Source organism: Aristolochia californica, unplaced genomic scaffold (genome assembly GCF_029961685.1).
Source record: "Aristolochia californica isolate CCGP_79_NKW_82.1479 unplaced genomic scaffold, dmAriCali1.0.hap1 SCAF_14, whole genome shotgun sequence".
NCBI classification, from domain to species: domain Eukaryota; kingdom Viridiplantae; phylum Streptophyta; class Magnoliopsida; order Piperales; family Aristolochiaceae; genus Aristolochia; species Aristolochia californica.
The window spans coordinates 26901208-26920716 of record NW_027181815.1 but is presented as its reverse complement, the minus strand read 5'-3'; the positions used below and the strand labels follow the sequence as shown (position 1 = coordinate 26920716).

Sequence of the window (19509 nt, the reverse complement as noted above, 5' to 3'; positions counted from 1 at the left end):
AAAATATGTTCTTTACACGATATGAGTTGTATAGAACCCAGAGTAAACGAGTAATCAGGTGCCAAAACTAATTATCCATATCCATTAAAAATCAGGTGATGGGTAATCAAGTAAGTTTATCTTAATTCATAAACAGGTAAAGATTTTTCTTTCGTATCTTTTTTAATTAAATGGATAAAGCAGGTAATTGGGTAATCAGATAAAATTGTGTATGCTCAAGCAATCCTTGCTCTTCCTTTAAACAAAAATTTGTTTTCCGGTCAGATGTTCAAGAAAGAGTTACGATCTAAAAAATAACATAAAAATCACAATTACGAGATGATCTAAAAAAAGACACCTCAATTCCAAGTGAAGGAAAATGAAATGGTTGAAGTTGCATAAGTAGGAGCCGAAAACAAGCAAATTACTCGTCAGTTTTTTACTGAATTGTGATAACAGAGCAACTATCTTTGGTATGAGTGGTTGTTCGATAGAGTTCATTCCTTTTCTCATTTTGTCTTAGTGTCTCTTGTTAGGGGAAGCTTGGAAGGCCATTTTACCCCTTCCAAAAAGGAAAAAAATGTATATTTTGTTCTTGCAATTTGATGTTTGAAAGCTCTTAGAACTAGTTCATCATTCTAATTCTTTACTAAGAATTTGTATTTTTCAAATGATACCTTTGTTTTTTTCATTACAAAATTAACTAACACTAAGTAAATCATGCATCAATCCTTCAACAAAATAGACATCAAATATGAAAGAGTTGGAGGTACCTGCTTTTCCAATTCATTTGATGGTGTCGTTGATTTTCAAGATTCCATAGATAGCAATCTTCGGTGAAGGAGAGAAAGAAGAAGAAGGCGACGTTTAGGAGAAGAGGAGAGAGATGAGTGCACGTCAATGAGAGAAAGGGAGGAGAGAATTGGGTTGTCGACTTAATCCTAACCCTCCCCCTGATAGATGCAATTAAAGGCTTGAGCATCCAATTTAGTTTGACTTGAGTAAAATTGTGAACAAAGCAATTTCACCCAAAGGTTTTTAGAGAAGTGGAAAGGTCTTTGTGTGTGATAGGAGTAAGGAGATTGGAGATGAGTTTTGTGTTAAGTTGAAAGGCCTAATTAATGCCCTACGTGAGTTGGTTGGGGATCGACCTGTGCTGTCAAGTCGCCATAGGGGTTGGAAGGAGGGTGGGAAGCCCCTTTCCCTAGGGTGTAGGGGCGGAGTCCCTGCCCGGTTCACGATATATTAACTGTTATTTTATTAAGGGTAATTTGAAAATTTTACTCTTGTATCACGGTTGCCTTAAGTTTCCCTTTAGAATTGAGGGTTGCCACTATTAGGGCTTTATCATCTTAATCCGAGGAACATCTTGAGTTGTAACCCGAGAGGTTAGAGAGAAATACATGTAAGTGTGCGATTTCTCTTATAAACTATTTAATCTTCATAGTGGATTACTGCAGCGGCGAAAGATAAGACTTAGTCTCACCTTGAGGCAAACCTGTATAAATCTTGTTGTTTGTTTTTCGTGTTTGTTTTCCCCTTATTCCGCGTTATTATTATTGTTCTCGTTAGTTTAGAATTAGGGTATTTAATTCCTAACATTTTGCAAGGTGGCAGAGGGTATCCTATTGATAAAGTAGCATGCAGTAAGAACTACGTAGGGCCAATAGAACTATAAAACATGCATGGAAAATAATAGGGCTCGGGCCACCTTTAATAGATGTTTATTTTTATGTACAACTACTTCATTTTGTTGAGGTGTATAGGCACATGAAGTTTGTGAGTAATGTCTTTCATGTATGCAAAATGATTTAAATGAGTGAGAGAGGTATTCCTTGGCATTGGATCAATGTACGTTTTATTTTATTTTGAAATTGGGTCTTGACCATGGATGGAAAGAGGTGAAGATACTAAATACTCCAAAGCAATTCTTCATTAAAAACAATCATCTAACTCGAAAGTTATCATCAACATATATAGCACAATATCGTGAATGAAAGATATTTGATATATTAAGGGGTCCCCAAAACATCGAAATGAATTACGAAAAAAGGACTACCACTAGAAACATTTGAGTTAGATGGAAAAATACTTCTTTAATGCTTGCTTAATTGACAAGATTCATGTGAATGTAAGCTTGGAATAAGTGTTTATAATACAAACAAAGACGAATGACCTAGCCTATTGTACCAACCGACCACCTATAGTCCCTTTATGAAAAGTGCTGAGAGAAACTGTATCAAAGTAGTAGAGCTCTCCTTTCTCATGGCGGCCAGTTGAGACTTTGTTTTTATAGTTATTGCCACATTGATTATTGATGGGCCTAATTTTCAGGAATAGGGTAGCGGGGGGGGGGGGGGGGGGGGGGGGGAGGGTGCTCAATGGAAAATGCAATGTCAAATACTTTTTTGTGTTAGTGTGCAAAATGAAAAATGTAGTGGAAAGTGGAGAATGAGTTTATTAATAAAATACTTTGATAGATTAACTTTATTAAGATAGTTTTATTTAAAATTTTAATTAACAAAATAAGATAATTAATTTCAAATTTTAAAATAAAATATTAATTTAATTAAAGGTAAAAATAATATACCTAAACAAACATGGTTAATTTTATAATATCTAGATACTTAATTAAATTCTTACTTTTACAATATCAAAATTATCTCTCTTAAATTAAGAGGGGGGAGGCGGAGGCTGATGGGGGAGAAAGGAAGGGGAGTGGGGAGGAAGGAAAGGGGGAGAAGAAAGAGGAGGGGGGAGGAAGATTAGGGTTAGGGTTTAAGGTTAAGGGGTTTAGGGTTTAAGGATTAAGAATAGGGTTAAGGGTTAGGCCATAGACACACAAAATTATAATTTGTATTAAAAAACAAAAATCAACTTCAATAAATTATTCATTAAATCATCCATTAGAACAAAATCATAATTTAATTAACATAAATAAATTACAACATTTAAAATCATCGTTATTGAATAATTTGCTCAATTTACCAAAATAAAATGGTATAAAAATTCATAAACTAAAATACATAAAATTAATAAATGAAGAGATCAATTCAATCAATTTTCAAGTAAACTTAATAATAAATTCAATTTAATCCATAGTTCAATTTATCTGTAACTGACAAAATTTTCATTAACAGAAATACATTAATTAAACTATAAATCGTACAAAATAATACATTAATTAAACTGTAAATCACTATGAAAAAATAATATAATAATTAAATACCTAAATTCAAATCAATGCAGTAGTTAAATACAAAAATTATATTCAATTATCAAAAACCCTAAAATTATTTTTATCAAAATTAACTGATACCCTAAAAAATTACCTTCGTCAATTGGCTTCTGAAATTCAACTTAGGGTGAGAAGAGTTGAATATGGCTTTGATTTTGGGGGGTTAGTCCACAATGAAGCAGAATGAATTCCCCCTGCATTACTTAGTTAATTAAATAATGGCGTTAGTTTAGAATGAATTACATTAAAGTGAGATTACACACCATTCGCTCAGGCAAAAATTGGGGAAAGTTGATTCATACCTATTTTGCGAATCAACCGATTGAAGCGCACGACGCACGTTGCTCCTTCCCCTCTCCCCCCGCGATCCTTCAGCAAAGTTTTTGTTTTTTCCTCCCTCTTCCCCCACCCCCATCGGCCTTCCTCCCGCTCAGCCTCCCTCTCCTCTCCCTCTCGACCTCCGTCACAGAGCATGGGAGGCCGAGCCTCTGTCGCCGAGCCTCTCGGCCTCTCGACTTCTCTTCTCTCTCGACCTCCCTCTCCCCCTCTCGACCTCTATAGCATAGCCTCTCGGCCTCCCTCTTTTCTCCCTCTCGGTGTACCGTCGGAGCGTCGCCTCTGTCGTCGTTGCCTGCTGGCCCACCACTGAGGAAGACGATGTTTAATTTTTCCTAAGTTAGGAAAAATTAAACCATCGTCATAATTGGTTTAATTATCCAATTAATTAAACCATTAGTTTTTCATTTTTTGTTAATATATTATTAATTAAAAATATGTAAAATATATATTATGTTATTGATAAATATATATATATATATATTTATTATGTATTTTTTATTTGTATTAAAACAGTAATTTTTAATGTTAAACTATATCTTATGTTATTATAAAATAATTTATTTATTTATTATATTCACTTATGTTATTTTTAACTTTTTTATTTATTTTAAATAATTTATTCTAGTCACATGTAATTATTGTTTTAATTTATAATAAACTATAATCATTAAGTAATATAATATAGTTTTTCATTAATTAGGATATTGATATATTATAATAGTACACGTTAAATCACTTATAAGTGTAGTAACCATATTTATTTTGGTTAATTATCTATTTAGGTATATATTCTATTTAAGTATATTATAAAAGGTTACTCATTCTCTTATTTATATCATACTTTTCATTTGGGGCATTAACACTGGAATTTGTTTTCTTAAAATTAAATTAATTTATTTAAGTTCAATTCAATTATTTACGTCAATTTAAGTTATTCGTGAACCGGAAGACTGATAATTCACATTCACTTTCACATTACCTACACCAATGGTTTTGGGTAAGTGGTAATTCATTTTCACTACAGTGGGGTGTTGGGAACTAACCGGGCCCTAGGGCTCTTACCGATTTACCCATGTAGCGAGTCTATATCTATCTTCCACTGCAGCCTCTTCACCCTCGCTTCCCTCCCTTGACTCCCTCTCCGAGCTTTGCCGCTTGTTCACCGACTAAACATCTTAACTGTTGCCGGTTGGCATTTCTCCTCTTCTGAGCTGGTTGCTCGCCGTCGCTTTCCATCGCGGTTCTTCCAGGTGATCTCTCTTTTCTTTCTCCAATATCACGAAATTGCTTTCTCTTTCCTTAAACCCTAAACCCTTCCTTGGCTCTCATCACTTGTTCTCTCTGGTTTCTGGTGCACCTGATAGAAGTTCCTTACCGCATGCTCGGCATGGCTTTCTTTTGAGGGAGTCTGTTATCAAGTATTTCCCGAGACAGTTTTCCCAGAAATTTGTGGCAAATCCTAGCCTTTACTTTTACCCTCTCCGAAGGCCTATACCGCCTGCGCCTCAAGTTTGTTGCATTTCTTCTTTCGTGAACCTTGAAGGCTCTCGGTAGTTATTGGCTTTCTTTGGTTTCGACTTTCCAATTTTCTATAAGTTACAGGAGGGGTTTCAACAATCCTTTTGTGTCTGTAATTAGGGTTTTGCTATTCTGCTTTTATTTGTTGCGTAATTCTTCTTAATGTTTACTCCCCTGTTGTCTTTGTTTTTATTTTATACGTTATTTTGTGTTACATATGATTACACAAATTTTTGTCCTGTGCTTTTTTTCCTGAGAGTTTTATTATTTATTTAATTAATTTAAGGTTCATCTATGTTCCCTTCCGTTAAGCTAAACTTTATACTAATATTTTATAGTTATCAAATTCCTTGGTTTTTCGCTTTCTCGTTTTTTAATCATGTGTAAATCATTAAATAAATGAGATAAATATTCAATATTCCTTTTCAGTAAATATTATATCAATTTTTCGTTCTCCATTTTCTGTTAGGCCTACTCTACCTAGCCAGTTACCTCTCTGCTGTTATAAACTTGTCGCTCAACAACAGCTACCATTTTGGCTGCATTATTATCTCTTTGTCTGTGAGATTGCATGATGAAACTTCTGTTTTTTGGCCCTTCCTAAAGCGCTCCTCTGTTTTGTACTTTATAATTTGTCTTCTCTCAAAAAAAAAAAAAATCTGTCTTCTCTCTGTTTTCTGGACACCTATTAGAAATTCCCGAAACCAAAGCCCTTTTACATGTTCTGTGGTGTTAAAAATACCATTTAAAAAAATCCATTTTTGGTGTGTCAGAAAATGTCTTTTCTGGAGTTAGAAATCATTGTCTTCCTTCCACCACCACTGTTCAGCTTCAACTTTTTTTTTTGGTTATGAGTGCAGATTCATTAATCATCCTACATCTTGTGTATATTAATGTTTTTTTTTTTTTTTTTTTTGTGTTTTGCTTCTTTACTTCTCCTTCTTGTTATGTTTTTTTTCTTATCTAAATCTTTTCTATTGGTCTTTCTTATATAATCATGATATTGATATGCTATGCGTTACCTATACTTTTCTGTTATGTAGTTTTCCACTTCCAAATTAAATGTTTAGTTGGAAATTTGTTCCACATATTTTTTTTATGTAATTTCTGTTGTTTTCAGATTAATAATGTTTAGTTCAATAAATTTACTTTTCAGAAAAAGTATTATCTACAAAATTTTGGGTAGGCAAATGTCAAATACTATATTCAGATACTAGTATATCCAAGTCCAACCAGACTTTTTATGGCCTCACTGTTCGAGTACCACATGGTTTGAATTACAAAAAGAGAGATCATTAGTAACATTAAGTATGCTCCTTTTGACTCATGAAGAAAACATTTATTGTGGAATTCTCTTTCTGAAGTAAGTGCAAAATCTCAGTTAACAACTGCAAGGCAATATATAGTGAGAGATTAAACTAAACAATGCATAATGAAAGGTTTAGGTAGAGTTTGTTTTATCTACAGGATTTAGATTGTCCATCTTGAGGATAGTTCTGATCAGGCACTTTAGGGACATTTTTTCTTTAAATTAGAGTACATTCTTTGCTTTTTTCTAAATATTAAATTCGTTGCCTTATTATGTTTTTCGTTTTTATGTGGTATCTAACTTTTTGAAAGTAGATTTAGAAAAAGCTTTATTCATTTTAAATTTTATAGTCTGGGTAGCCAATCATATCAAGTAAAGTTTTTCATATAATCTTATCATACTGTGTTCTCCCATACAATTGCTCTAATGTTTTTGTGAACTGCATTTTTTGACAGATTTTGGTAACCATGGCGGCATCATTCCTTGGCCGAGCCTTAATATCCAGACCTACTTTTGTGTCTCTACTATCCCGTTCTTTTAATTCATCTTCTCTTGCTCGCGTTCCTCCAGTTCATCTTCGCCTTCGCTTTCTTGTAGCAGTGAAAGAATATTACCAGCATCCTGCTGTTACTGGTCTTCGCTATTTTTCAAGCCGTCCGACTACATCCTCGTTAAATGATCCATCTCCAAATTGGTCAAATCGTCCACCAAAGGAGACTATTTTGCTTGATGGATGTGATTTTGAACATTGGCTTGTTGTCTTGGAACCTCCAGAAGAAAATGCTACGAGAGATGATATTATTGATAGCTACATCAAGACCCTGGCCCAGGTTGTTGGAAGGTTCGTTTTTTATTATTGCTCTGCTTATTAGTTTGATTGCGTTTGTCCAATATTAGTTGAAGGTTTTATTTCTTGCATAATGCTTTATTATCCTGATTATTTGGAAGATGGTTTTTCAAATTTTTACAATTAATGAGTAACATGGATACTAACCATTCTTTTTTTTTCCGTATGACTGTTCCTAATTGGGCCTTGAGATTTTGAGGTTGCTCCTTAACGGAGATGCTAATTGCAATCCAATTTCATTGTTCTTTCACCGAATAAAATATTCCTTTTCATAAGACTCTACATTCTGTTAAACTTTGTGAAATTTTCTCAATTGATCGCCTCCCTGTGAAGGCTTACCCACTATTGCTATTTGAGTTTCTTGTCAAACATAAATTAGTTTGTGCTTTAATAGAACACTATATGTACAATCTGTTCTGATTTTTAGTGCCTAAAAGTTCTGGCCAGTCAGGGCCTCTATGTGTACTCCATGTTTTGGACTGGTTAATTGAGTGCTAGAGAGGTCATTAGCTGGTCAGTAGTTCCACTTTGATCATGGGTTTGAATTTTCCTGGACTCATGTGTTGGGAAAATGATATCCTGACTCTTTCTTGTAATTTTGGGGTGTAACCAGCCTTACACAACATCATTAACAGTTTTTTCTTAATCAGATGAGAATTTACAATGCATTCATTACTTTTGTCTCATTTTATTTTCTCAACAGTGAAGAAGAAGCACGGAAAAAAATTTATTCAGTCTCAACTCGCTGCTACTTTGCCTTTGGATGTCTTGTGTCAGAGGAACTCTCATACAAAATCAAGGGTATGCCTCACTTGGTCTCGCCTTAGGGACACTTTTGTGATTTACTAGCAGATACTATACTTTCCTTTGTTTTGGATTTTGTGGATTAATAGAGTGTCTGATTACACTGCAGAATTGCCAAAAGTTAGGTGGGTTCTTCCTGATTCTTACTTGGATGTGAAAAATAAGGATTATGGAGGTGAGATTATACTTGTGGTTTGCTTGTTAGTTTCTTCCAATGTTGTTGGAAGTTAGCTGGTACCAATACCGTTTTTCCTTTGCAGGAGAGCCCTTCATTGATGGGAAAGCAGTTCCTTATGATCCTAAGTATCATGAGGAATGGATTAGAAACAATGCACGTGCCAATGAGAGATCTAGGCGAAATGATAGGCCGCGAAATTTTGACAGGTCAAGGAACTTTGAGAGGAGGAGAGAGAATATGCAGAGTCGGGATGTGAACATGGCTCCTCATCCAATGCCCAACCGTGATGTGCAAACTTCACCTAATCCTGGTACAGGTAGTACAGGTACTGCACCATATCAGAACCAAGGGACTATTCCTACAGGAGGCATGCCTAGCCCTGGTTACCAGAACCAGGGAGGGGTGCCTAACACTGGTTTCCAGAGCCAGGCACAAGGAGGCATGCCAAGTGGTGGGCATCAGAATCCAAACCAGGGTGCCATTCCAAACAGTGGCTTCCAGAACCAGGGATATCAAAGTCCAGGGATGAGTGGAGCACCGAACAACCAAACTTACCCAAACCAGGGACTTGGAGGCAGGCGACCAGCAAACCCAGGATATCAAGGAGTGGGAGGTGTTCCACCAGCAAACCCAGGATATCAGGGAGTGGGAGGTGTTCCACCAGCAAACCCAGGATATCAGAATCAGGGAGTGGGAGGTGTTCCACCAGCCAACCCTGGATATCAAAATCAGGGAGTGGGAGGTGTTCCTCCGGCAAACCCTGGATATCAGAATCAGGGAGTGGGAGGTGTTCCACCGGCAAACCCTGGATATCAGAATCAGGGAGTGGGAGGTGTTCCACCGGCCAACCCTGGATATCAGAATCAGGGAGTGGGAGGTGTTCCACCGGCCAACCCTGGATATCAGAACCAGGGAATGGGAGGTGGTTACCAAAGCCAAGGAGCAGGTGGTATGCCAACTTCTGGTCACCCTGGAACTTACTCCAATCAAGGGCCAGGGAATTATCAGAGGCAAGGCATGGGAGGCAGGCAAGATCCTTTTTACAATAGCTATGCCCCTAATGGAGACATGGGAAGAGATATTCCTGGCAGAGATCAGTAGTTGATGCTATGGTGTAAATTTTAAGGATATGTCACAGAACTGAACAATTAGATATGAATAGAGCTTAGTCATATGCTGCCAATGATATTATAGCTTAGACATATTTCTGCTATCAAGTTGAAGTGTTTTCTGTAAGGATTACTTGTAGACTTGCTACTTTTTCTTGTCAAAGTTCAAGTTGCTTCTCTATTTGTCTCCTTAATTTGGTTGCAGTTGGAGATGAAAATTTTGTGTAATTTATCTATTAGGTTTCGCATTTAGTGTGTTTGATCAGTGAAATTGAAGTTCATTAAATTGATTGCTTTACACCCGTATTCTCCTCTGATCTTCTTTGTCTCTCTGCACATTATTATCGAATGGCATAAATTTGCTGGATCCCACTTGAATTCATGTTTCCTTTTGGCGTGTCCACATTTTCTGGTGATGTTTATCTGCTCTACATGTACGTTTCTTCTTCTTCTTGGACTGTTATTTGGCTTGTCTCAGTAGTATTCTTGTGTTGACAATTCCAAGATTTTTTGGTCGGTGAAAGCGTTTTCTATCTCTAAGATGGAAAGTTGGGACCAACTTTGGAGCAAATGTGAAACCGTTTTTTTTTTTTTGGGAAGGAGCAAAATAAAAGGACTTTCACATTCACCTTCACCTCTTTTGAGTGGCGTAAAAAAAAACTGTAATTTATAGCATTTTATAGTACGCCATAGCTTTAAAAGTAGGGGTGGTATAGAGTAGAGCCAAACTTGAACTTGTATATGTTCAAACTTGGCTTGATTTGAATACTTTGACCTTGAGTTTAATCTCAGCCTCGAGCCCGGAATTTTTTAACAAAGTTTGAGTCCAAGACTTTGTAATGGAACATATTAATGAATATTGCGAACTCGAGTTCAAACCCAAAAATTTTAACAGCCCGAGCTCTAACTTATATTTAAAACTTCAAAAATTAAAAAAAAAATAGAATATTATGATGACCTTAGTACCATTGAACTACAAAGTATCATAAAGGAGTCAAAGATTTTGCAATGGAATATACTAATGTATAATAATCAGCTTAATATACCTAAAAGAAATAGCAAGCGCTTCCATTAATAATATGTATTCCATAGGTAAACAACAACATTAGATGTTGAGAGATCCAAAAGGGTTGAACGATCGATCATCTATGAGGTTTGAAGTAAATAAAAACAATTATCAACCAACTCAAGAATGAATTGACGATAACAATTAGAGTAAAAAATATTTTTATAAAATAAAAAATCTATGCTAACGAATCGGCTCATCAGCTAACAGGGATTGTAAACTCTTATAAATTGTGTAAAGAAGTTTCTCCTTGAGTTTCCGAGCTTGTTTATCTTCCGTTTGCGGCGACTAGCCTACCCTTTATCCAAAGTAAGTTAGGCCATTGGGGTTATAACCGTAATTTCTTATTCAATCTAGTGGACATACCCTTTAAATGCATTATCATGGGAAAGGACCAACATCTATCCTACAATGAACTGGCTGAATTTTTTTTTTCCACCTTGGTGTTAGTTCTCAAAAGAAGATGTCCAAAATGCTTACAACGTGGTCCTTCCCCCTTCAAAACGATTGAAATGTGAATTTCAACCTTGCCACACTACTTTTCCGGCCCATTAAATACGTGTCATTATTGTAGCCCTTTTGTAGCTTCTCTTAGCTCGATGCCGACGTGGTTTTGTCTCCTGCCGACACCTAATCCACCCCCTTCATACTTGTGAAAGTCACGATCCCAAAATCCAACGGTTCCCAGGGTTCCACGGCGGCTCCATTTTATCACGTGTTCCTGCTGTTCACTTCGGGTCCCTCCTCCCTCCAGCCAACGGTATTTGATTTCTTGGACATTACTGGACGGACGCGTGGGATCCGAGTTTGGGAGAGTCGACTCACCAGCACGGACTTTCGCGGAAAGTTACCGTGAGGGACCGGGGAGGCCGAACCGATCCAAAACCCTGACATAAGCAGTGACTCAACATACCGCCACCGTCACACACTAGTGTGCGGCAGGACCGCTCGAAGACCGACACGTGTTCCATCCAGTCAACCAGTTTTTGTCGTTATTAGGCGGTCGCAACACACGTGTACTTCTAGAAACCACCGGGCGGCGGCTGCGACGTGGCCCTTCATCCTCGGTTTTCTCTTTTTGATCCTCCATAAATTCCCTGCCTTCGCTCTGTGTTCAAGTTTCGAGTTTCGATTACTCAGATTTGGCTTTGAGAGAGAGAAGAAACTCGAAGAGGAAACGGATCAGAGAAGGAGAGAGAGAGAGAGAGACGGAGAAGAAATGGCGGGAGAATTGCAGTTGCCACCGGGATTTAGATTTCACCCGACGGATGAAGAACTGGTGATGCACTATCTTTGCCGCAAGTGCGCTTCACAGTCTATTGCCGTCCCGATCATCGCTGAGATAGATCTATACAGATTCAATCCGTGGCAACTCCCAGGTGATTGTCTACACTGGACGAGGATTTTCAATTCTCAGTTATTTCTTCACGGATGATTTGCCGCAGATTTTCTTTTTGTTTCTTGTCCTGCGAGAGATTTCATTTCTTCCTCAATTGCTCCTGGCAAAATTCGAATAGAATTTCTACCTCGTCTTTCGATTTCTTCTATTCTGCATTGCTGCATGAATATCAGCGTGAATTTACTAAATCAAGAATTGTCGGCAGTTTTTTTTTTTTTTTTTTCCTTTGTTGTCTTAAATTTCCTGTTCTTTTACCTTTCTGTACAATAGGAACTAGTAGGTTTTGTTTGGATGAAGATTGAAAACTGATTGTGGATGGAACAGGGATGGCTCTGTACGGCGAGAAAGAGTGGTACTTCTTCTCTCCAAGGGATCGGAAGTATCCGAACGGGTCAAGACCGAACCGGGCCGCCGGTGCGGGTTACTGGAAGGCTACCGGCGCCGACAAACCAATCGGGACTCCGAAGCCGGTCGGGATAAAAAAAGCCTTGGTCTTCTACGCCGGGAAGGCTCCAAAGGGCGAGAAAACCAACTGGATCATGCACGAGTACCGCCTCGCCGACGTCGACCGGTCGGTCCGCAAGAAAAACAGTTTAAGGGTATAAAGCTTACTGCCTTTCTCGCTATTGGGGTTTAATCCAATCCTATTAATTAGTAAAGGATAGGTGGGCCGCCTTAAACCTCCAAACTGACTGCAAAAGGACTTTGCGGGTGGGCCATTACGGGCCCATAGAACGGGCCCATCCTTTCTTGCAAGTGGGTTGTTGATGGTGACTGTTCCATTTTTTTGTCTCTTTCCTCCAAATGGGGTCCACCACGATAGGTTTGGACTCGATAGATATTTTTCATAAGGGGTACAACACGTGTCTCATTTTTGTTTTTACTGTTTTTAGCTGGACGATTGGGTTCTGTGTCGAATCTACAACAAGAAGGGAACGGTCGAGACCCGGTCCTCGGGGGTGGACAGCAGACCGGTTTACAAGACGGAGACGGCGGAACAGAAGCCGGATATCTCCAACCCCGCGACCGATTTCGCCTACTTCGACTCGTCCGACTCCATACCCAGACTCCACACAACCGACTCGAGTTGCTCGGAGCACGTAGTGAGCCCGGAGTTCGCGTGCGAGAGGGAGGTGCAGAGCCAGCCTAAGTGGAAGGCGTGGGAAAGAACCCTCGAAATCCCAGAAAATAACATGGACGCCACGGTCGGGAACAACCCTTTCCAGCAGCTGGAGAGTGTACAACTCTCGCCCGTGTTCAATAACTACTCGGACATGTTCATGTACTTGCAGAAGCCTTTCTAAATCGATGCTCCGTCCTTTCCGAAACTGGCCTGAAAAAAGCTGAGTTAAATCTCATCTCAGGCTGAGTCAATTCTTTGTCGCGCTTTGTACACTATATTGGCGGTATCTCAGTAGGCATTGGAGGGGAAGAAAGGAAAAAGGGTGGATGGCAAGTTGACTCTTGGTAGCAAAAAGAAACAGGTATTTGGTATCCCTAGTGTATATATATGGAAGCAGTGAAGGTCAGTTATAAATGGTCTTTTTTTATTAGTCAGTTGTTTGGGTTATATGGGGATTTTTCTTTTCAAATTGGCTTTCGGTTCAGTTTTGCTTATTCTTCGATTTTGGCAGGAAGAACTAATTCATTGTCTGATGAGATGGCTGATTTAATTTATTTCTCAAGGGCTAAGGATTTTCCTAGTGTCTAAAAGGACAATATTATTTGTAGCTAATTCTTCCATGCTATTGATCAATTAGCAGATAACAAGATAAGTATCTTCCTTCAACAATTTTTTTATAGGTGAGATGAGATCTTTAAGTAAATGGAGGTGGCTTAGTCAAATGATCAGCAAGATCTCATAGAATTTTTTGGACTTTCAGCCAAGGCGATGGGAGAAAAAAACTTCTAAAAGGTCGTCAAGGAGAAGAAAAAGAAAAGTTATGGCTGAATCAAATCTACTAATCAGTCAAAGAAGTAAAGATGCAATTTTAGTTTAAACTCCATTCAAACAAAACTTGAATCAAGCAAGATTATTGATAAAACAAAAACAAAGGACAAGAAAATTGAACAAACTCTGGTGAATAAAAGAGTGTTAGGTGGAGCCGTACTCTCTACCTTTATTTATGGTGCAAGCAAAATATACAAAGAGACTAAAAATACCCTTGTCCTTAATTAAGTATAACTAAAAGACTAAGTAGATGACTTTTTGATCTTCTGTTATGATGCCACATAAGATTGATGTATAAAAGAGCTAAGATCAAGTGTGAGTGTACTTTATTGGTTTGGATGTTTCCCTATTCTGTTTGAAGAGCAAACACATTGTACTAGGGTTTATTTCATATTTTATGTTGAATTTAGGATCTCATGATTGAAATCTTGAGCAAGGGATCGAGTAGAGAAAAGAGAAGAGAAAGAGAAAAAAGGAGTTTAGGTTAGTGAGAGATTCTTCACAAGTTGAGAAATAGAGAGCTTATTGACTTGATGTAATCAGAGTATATGAACCTCTATTTATAATAGAGTAAAGTAGTAGAATCCAAATACAATTAAACTACCTTTGTCTCAATTATACCCAAACTTTAATATTTAAAAAATAAGTTCTAATATAATTAAATAACTCAACATACATAAAAGACTAACATAACTAAAACTCCTTTAAACTGAAACTCTTCTGTGAGATACGTTATCATGGTTGGTCCCACTTGATTGCTAAATCTTCCAATTCATGTGATAAGTATGCCAACTCGTGTGATGACCCATCATGCCACCTCACGTTATCATGGTGGGTCCCACCTTGTAACACTGCCAAGATGATATCACATATTAACATTACCTTTCATGTTGTTTTTATCAAATTAAAAGTGGGTTGGTTCATTCTCACCTCACAACATAACTAAAATTATTTTCTCACATATGTTGACACGATATAGACTAGTTGTCTCATTTAACAAATAGTTCATATTAAAATTTGAAAACACTATTGGAAGATGGGCTCAAACCCACAAGCTCAAGACAAGAAGCCCACATGTCAAAGGAGTGACATATGTGTGAACTATGGTGTTTTTCTTAAAGATGGCATAGGGGTGTAAATACGTGTTTTTTTTTATGTCTTTTGGTTCATCAAGTTATAGCCCTAAGGGCATTGTAAAGACTATAAAAGAAAGGCATTGCCTAAGAGGTAGGGCATTGAAGCTCTCTCCTCTTATTCCACAAATTCGTCCAGCCCTCATTCTCTCTTTGACGCAAACCTCTTTTCTTTTAATCCAAACTCTCTCCTTCCACATCCTTCTTCTTCTCCTTTCCTTCTCTCTTCTTCTTCTTCTTCCTCGTTGATATAAAGTTCCTCTCATGAGATCCTAAATTCTACATGGTATCAGAGCAAGGAGTTTAAGATCTCACTTGGTGAAGTTATTATGGAATCTGTTCAAGAAGTTTGTAAAAGAAGGAGTTCAGCCATGAAGAGATAAGTTAATTCTCTTCTTATTTACAATTTTTTTTCTTTACTTATTTACATATTCCTCTTTACAACTTTTCTACTTCTTGAAATTTAAATCACATCAAGTCAAGATAAATCTTTATATGTTGTGAAGATTTATTTCTATGACTAAAATGATGTTATAATCTTGATCTTCTTGTAAATCAATTCCAAGCGTGATCAAGATCATTTGTTGTTTGTATCTTATTAAGATTAATGGTTGAGATTCAGTTACCTTTATGTAACTTGGATCAATCTCATTTGAGGTAGAATTCCAGCACATGTTGTCGTAATTTCTCCTACTTAATGGTGCTCATGGGTTTGTGTTAAGTTGTTGGATGCCCATTATATGTTTGATGAAATTCCAACATTCACTTACCCTTTGTTATTTCTCTTGACCTTCAACAATTGATTTATTTTTACATTGAAGTATTCCTATGAGTTGAAGATAAATTGTCTCCCAAGTGTTATGATTTGCCTTTAAATTGTCTCTAAATATTTGTTCTCTCTCTCGGTTTGTGTTGGAGTTTGGATTAAGGCCTAATCGGTTGTATCTACCTTCTTATTTTTTTTTTTTAAGAATATAAGAGGAATTGAGTAATGGGTTCTTCAAATTACATTGAGTAATTGTTATTTGAAGAAGGCCCCTTCCTTTGACCTCCACATTTGACTTGCCTTATCATGGAGAGTAGACACAATAGTAATAAGAATGATATACTCTGTATTACTATGATTCCACTCAGAGGTCTCTCCAATTACCTTTGTTGGTCACAATCGTTACGGAGGGTTCTCATTACTCGTGACTAAATTCCCTCCTCCGATTGATGAAGAAGATGAAACCTACCATAAGTGGGTTAAAAATGATAACATGGTTATAAGTTGGCTCATCAATAACATGGAAGAGCATGTGGCTAAAAATGTGGTTCACTTAACTAAAGGCCCACATTGACTAGAGGTGGGGATGATCTTGGATATATAAGTGTGGACACTATCTCCACTAGTCTTACACATTTTGGGATAAAAGCCCAATAGTAAATCCATGAGGGTTTAGGCCCAAAGTGGACAATATCATACCAATGTGGAGATAAGTGGTGTACATAGTCCTTACAAATGGTATCAGAGCTATACCCCAAAGTTAGCCATGGTGGATGGGATCCTCTGAATGTTGAACGAAGGTGGTGGGCCTCGAATTAGATCGTGAAGGGATTTGTGGATGTGCTCTATTGGACAGGTGGTATGCTTTGGATTCTTCATGGACGTGTCCTGGTCCCAACACGTTGAAGAGGAGTTGATCTGGATAGAGCTTGCTCTCGAGACAGGTGGTACTCCATGTAAGGCGTGTGACTTCAACGCATTGGAGTGGAAAATCTGGGTTGGTAGAGAGTAGATGAATGGATGATTGTTTGAGGGGAGGCTTGTTGGTCCTTTGTTTGAGGGGAGAATTGTTGGGTATACAACTAAAGTCCCACATTGACTAGAAGTGGGGAGGATCTTGAATATATAACTGTAGACACTATCTCCATTAGTATGAGGCATTTTGGGGTAAAAGCCCAAAAACAAATCCATGATGGCTTAGGCCCAAAGTGGACAATATCATACCAATGTGGAGATAGGTGGTATCCATAATCCTTACACTTGGAAACAGCCAAGGACATGTGGGACACTTGTCCTATGCTTTACTCGAGTACTGCATCATTACAAAGGGTATATGATGTTGTACAAAGTATGTTGCATACTAAATATGGAGATAATATTCATAAATTTTTGGCCCAATTTCGGGGTCTTCTCCAAGAATGAAAAATGGCTCAACCATAATCCACTGATATTGCCGTTCAAGAACGACAACGAGAAGCCTTGGCAGCAACTATTTGCTTGTCGAATATTAAGCCTTACCTTGAAGTTGCTAAAACTCAGTTTCTAAGTTCCTTTGCTCTTCCATCATTCGATGACATTAGTGCTACACTACTACGGATACCTGATCCATCCCCTCCTCCTCCTATTGATGCTCCATCAGTGATATTCTTCGCCAATCGGGGTACATCTTCATCATACCGAGGACGGAAAAAAAATATGAGAGGGGGTAGAACTATGAAGGGGGCAGAAAATAGAGGTGGTTGAACGGGTCCGAATAATTCCCGTACTGAGTCTTGACTTTGCACTTATTGTGGTGGTCAGAACCACCTTGTGGCAATATGCTGAAAACTTCATGGCAAGCCTGATTCTCCTTCTCCTATTGATGCTCCATCAGTGATGTTCTCCGCCAATCGGGGTACATCTTCATCATACCGAGGACAAGAAAAAAATATGAGAGGGGGTAGAACTATGAAGGAGGCAGAAAATAGAGGTGGTTGAACGGGTCCGAATAATTCCCATACTGAGCCTTGACTTTGCATTTATTGTGGCGATCAGAATCACATTGTGGCAACATGCTGAAAACTTCATGGCAAGCCTGATTGGGCCACGGCTAACCCAATATCTGTTAGTGTTGAGAAACATGAAGAAAAGGTTGACTCTTACTCCAGAAATGTGACTCTTACTGTTGAAGACTATGTTGCATTTCAGAAAATGAAGTCCTTCATAGAATCCTCCATTCCCCCATTATCTACTACTACTACTACTATTACCTTAGGTATGTTTTCTTCCTCTTGGATCATTGACTCCGGGGCCTTCGAACATCTATTAGGTAACAAACACTTGTTTCAGTCATTATCTCCTTGTCTTCCTAAAAAAAATTGTTACTATTGCTAATGGTACCCAAATCAAGGTCCTTGGAAAAAGTTCCTCTTCTCTTACCTCGTTTATTATTCTTTAAGATGTTTTGTTTGTCCCTCAATTTCCTTTAAATTTGCTCTCTATTAGTCAATTAACCAAACAGTTAAATTGCTTTGTCACCTTCTCACTGTCTTCTTGTGTATTTCAGGATCTCACTACGAAACAGGTGATTGGTGGCGGCCATGAAAAGGGGGGCTTGTATTACTTCACTCTTCCACCATTAGCTGCCTTATCATCCACTACATCTGAGGCCCAACTTTGGCACAACCAGCTTGGTCATCCGTCTACCCCTTCACTTCGTTCTTTGCTTCCGTCTTTAAAAATACTTTCTAAATTCAGCTGTGAGGTTTGCCAATTAAGTAAACATATGAATACATATTCTCCTCGTATTACAACTACAAGTACTGCTCATTTTGAGTTAATACATTCTGATGTCTGGGGACTTTAAGTGTCTCAAATATTTCCAAGTTAAATATTTTGTCATTTTTGTAGATGATTTTACAGGAGTGACTTTGTTATATTTATTTAAAGAGCGTTCAGAAATTCTTTCTTTGTTTAAAAATTTTCAAGCTATGGTATTGACACAAATTGGAAAGAAAATTCAAATCCTTAGGTCTGATAATGCTAAGGAATACATGTCTAATGATTTCAAATCATTTTGTGAGGGTAATAGGCTTATCCATCAAACATCATGTGCTTATACCCCTCAACAAAATGGTGTTGCTGAAAGGAAGAATCATTATCTTCTTGAAGTTACTTGGGGTCTCCTCTACTCCATAAAGTTACCCTATTTTTATTGGCCTCATGCTATACTTACGGTATATTTTCTTATTAATAGGTTACCTTCATCAGTTCTTCATAATAAAACTCCTTACTATGTGTTATTTCATGGAAAGATCATTTTTCTCTCCCTCTTGAAAGTGTTTGGATGTACATGTTTTGTGCATGTTACTTCTCCACAACAAAATAAACTTGATCCTCAGTCTATGAGGTGTATTTTTTTGGGGTACTCTCGCACCCAGAAATGTTATGTCTGTTATAATTCTACCATTCGGAGGATGCTTAACTCTCAGGATGTGACTTTCTTTGAAGACATCTCCTTCTACTCCTCCCATGATGCTTCACCAGGATAGACATTTCTTTCTATCACTCCGTGTCCGCTTGTGCCCTTCAATATTGAAGTAAACCCAACCCCTGATGCACTGTCCGTACCTTTACCTGTGGAGTTGTTGGATCCCCCAGCAGTAAGTCCTTCTCCTCCTATGTTTGGGACTGAATTTGATATCAGGCCTATTGCTTTAAGAAATGAACATCGTTCTTGTACTACTTCACATCCTATCTCAAATTTTATGTCTCACCATCGCTTGTCTTCCTAGTGTTTTCAGTTCCTTGCCTCTCTTTCTTCTACTTCCATTCCATAGTCATATCAAAAGGCTCTGAAGCATCTAGGTTGGAAGACAACAATGGATGAAGAAA

General features: G+C 37.8%; 2 protein-coding genes across 3 annotated transcripts; both read left to right on the top strand.

Moving 5' to 3' along the window:
- The first annotated feature begins 4662 nt into the window (after window positions 1-4662).
- Window positions 4663-9502, top strand: LOC137949533 (multiple organellar RNA editing factor 8, chloroplastic/mitochondrial-like). 2 transcript variants are annotated; one of them, XM_068795599.1, is made up of 5 exons: window positions 4663-4806; window positions 6839-7224; window positions 7934-8031; window positions 8144-8209; window positions 8295-9502. In XM_068795599.1, the coding sequence occupies exons 2-5, from the start codon at window positions 6851-6853 to the stop codon at window positions 9311-9313; spliced, it is 1557 nt and encodes a 518-aa protein (XP_068651700.1). In that variant the 5' UTR covers window positions 4663-4806; window positions 6839-6850; the 3' UTR covers window positions 9314-9502. The 2 variants fall into 2 exon arrangements, with proteins under 2 accessions (XP_068651700.1, XP_068651701.1); XM_068795600.1 differs by lacking the exon at window positions 4663-4806 and adding an exon at window positions 4817-5106.
- Window positions 9503-11517: 2015 nt separating this feature from the next.
- Window positions 11518-13473, top strand: LOC137949534 (NAC domain-containing protein 2-like). The gene is made up of 3 exons (XM_068795601.1): window positions 11518-11766; window positions 12111-12385; window positions 12680-13473. The coding sequence occupies exons 1-3, from the start codon at window positions 11607-11609 to the stop codon at window positions 13088-13090; spliced, it is 846 nt and encodes a 281-aa protein (XP_068651702.1). The 5' UTR covers window positions 11518-11606; the 3' UTR covers window positions 13091-13473.
- Window positions 13474-19509: the final 6036 nt, after the last annotated feature.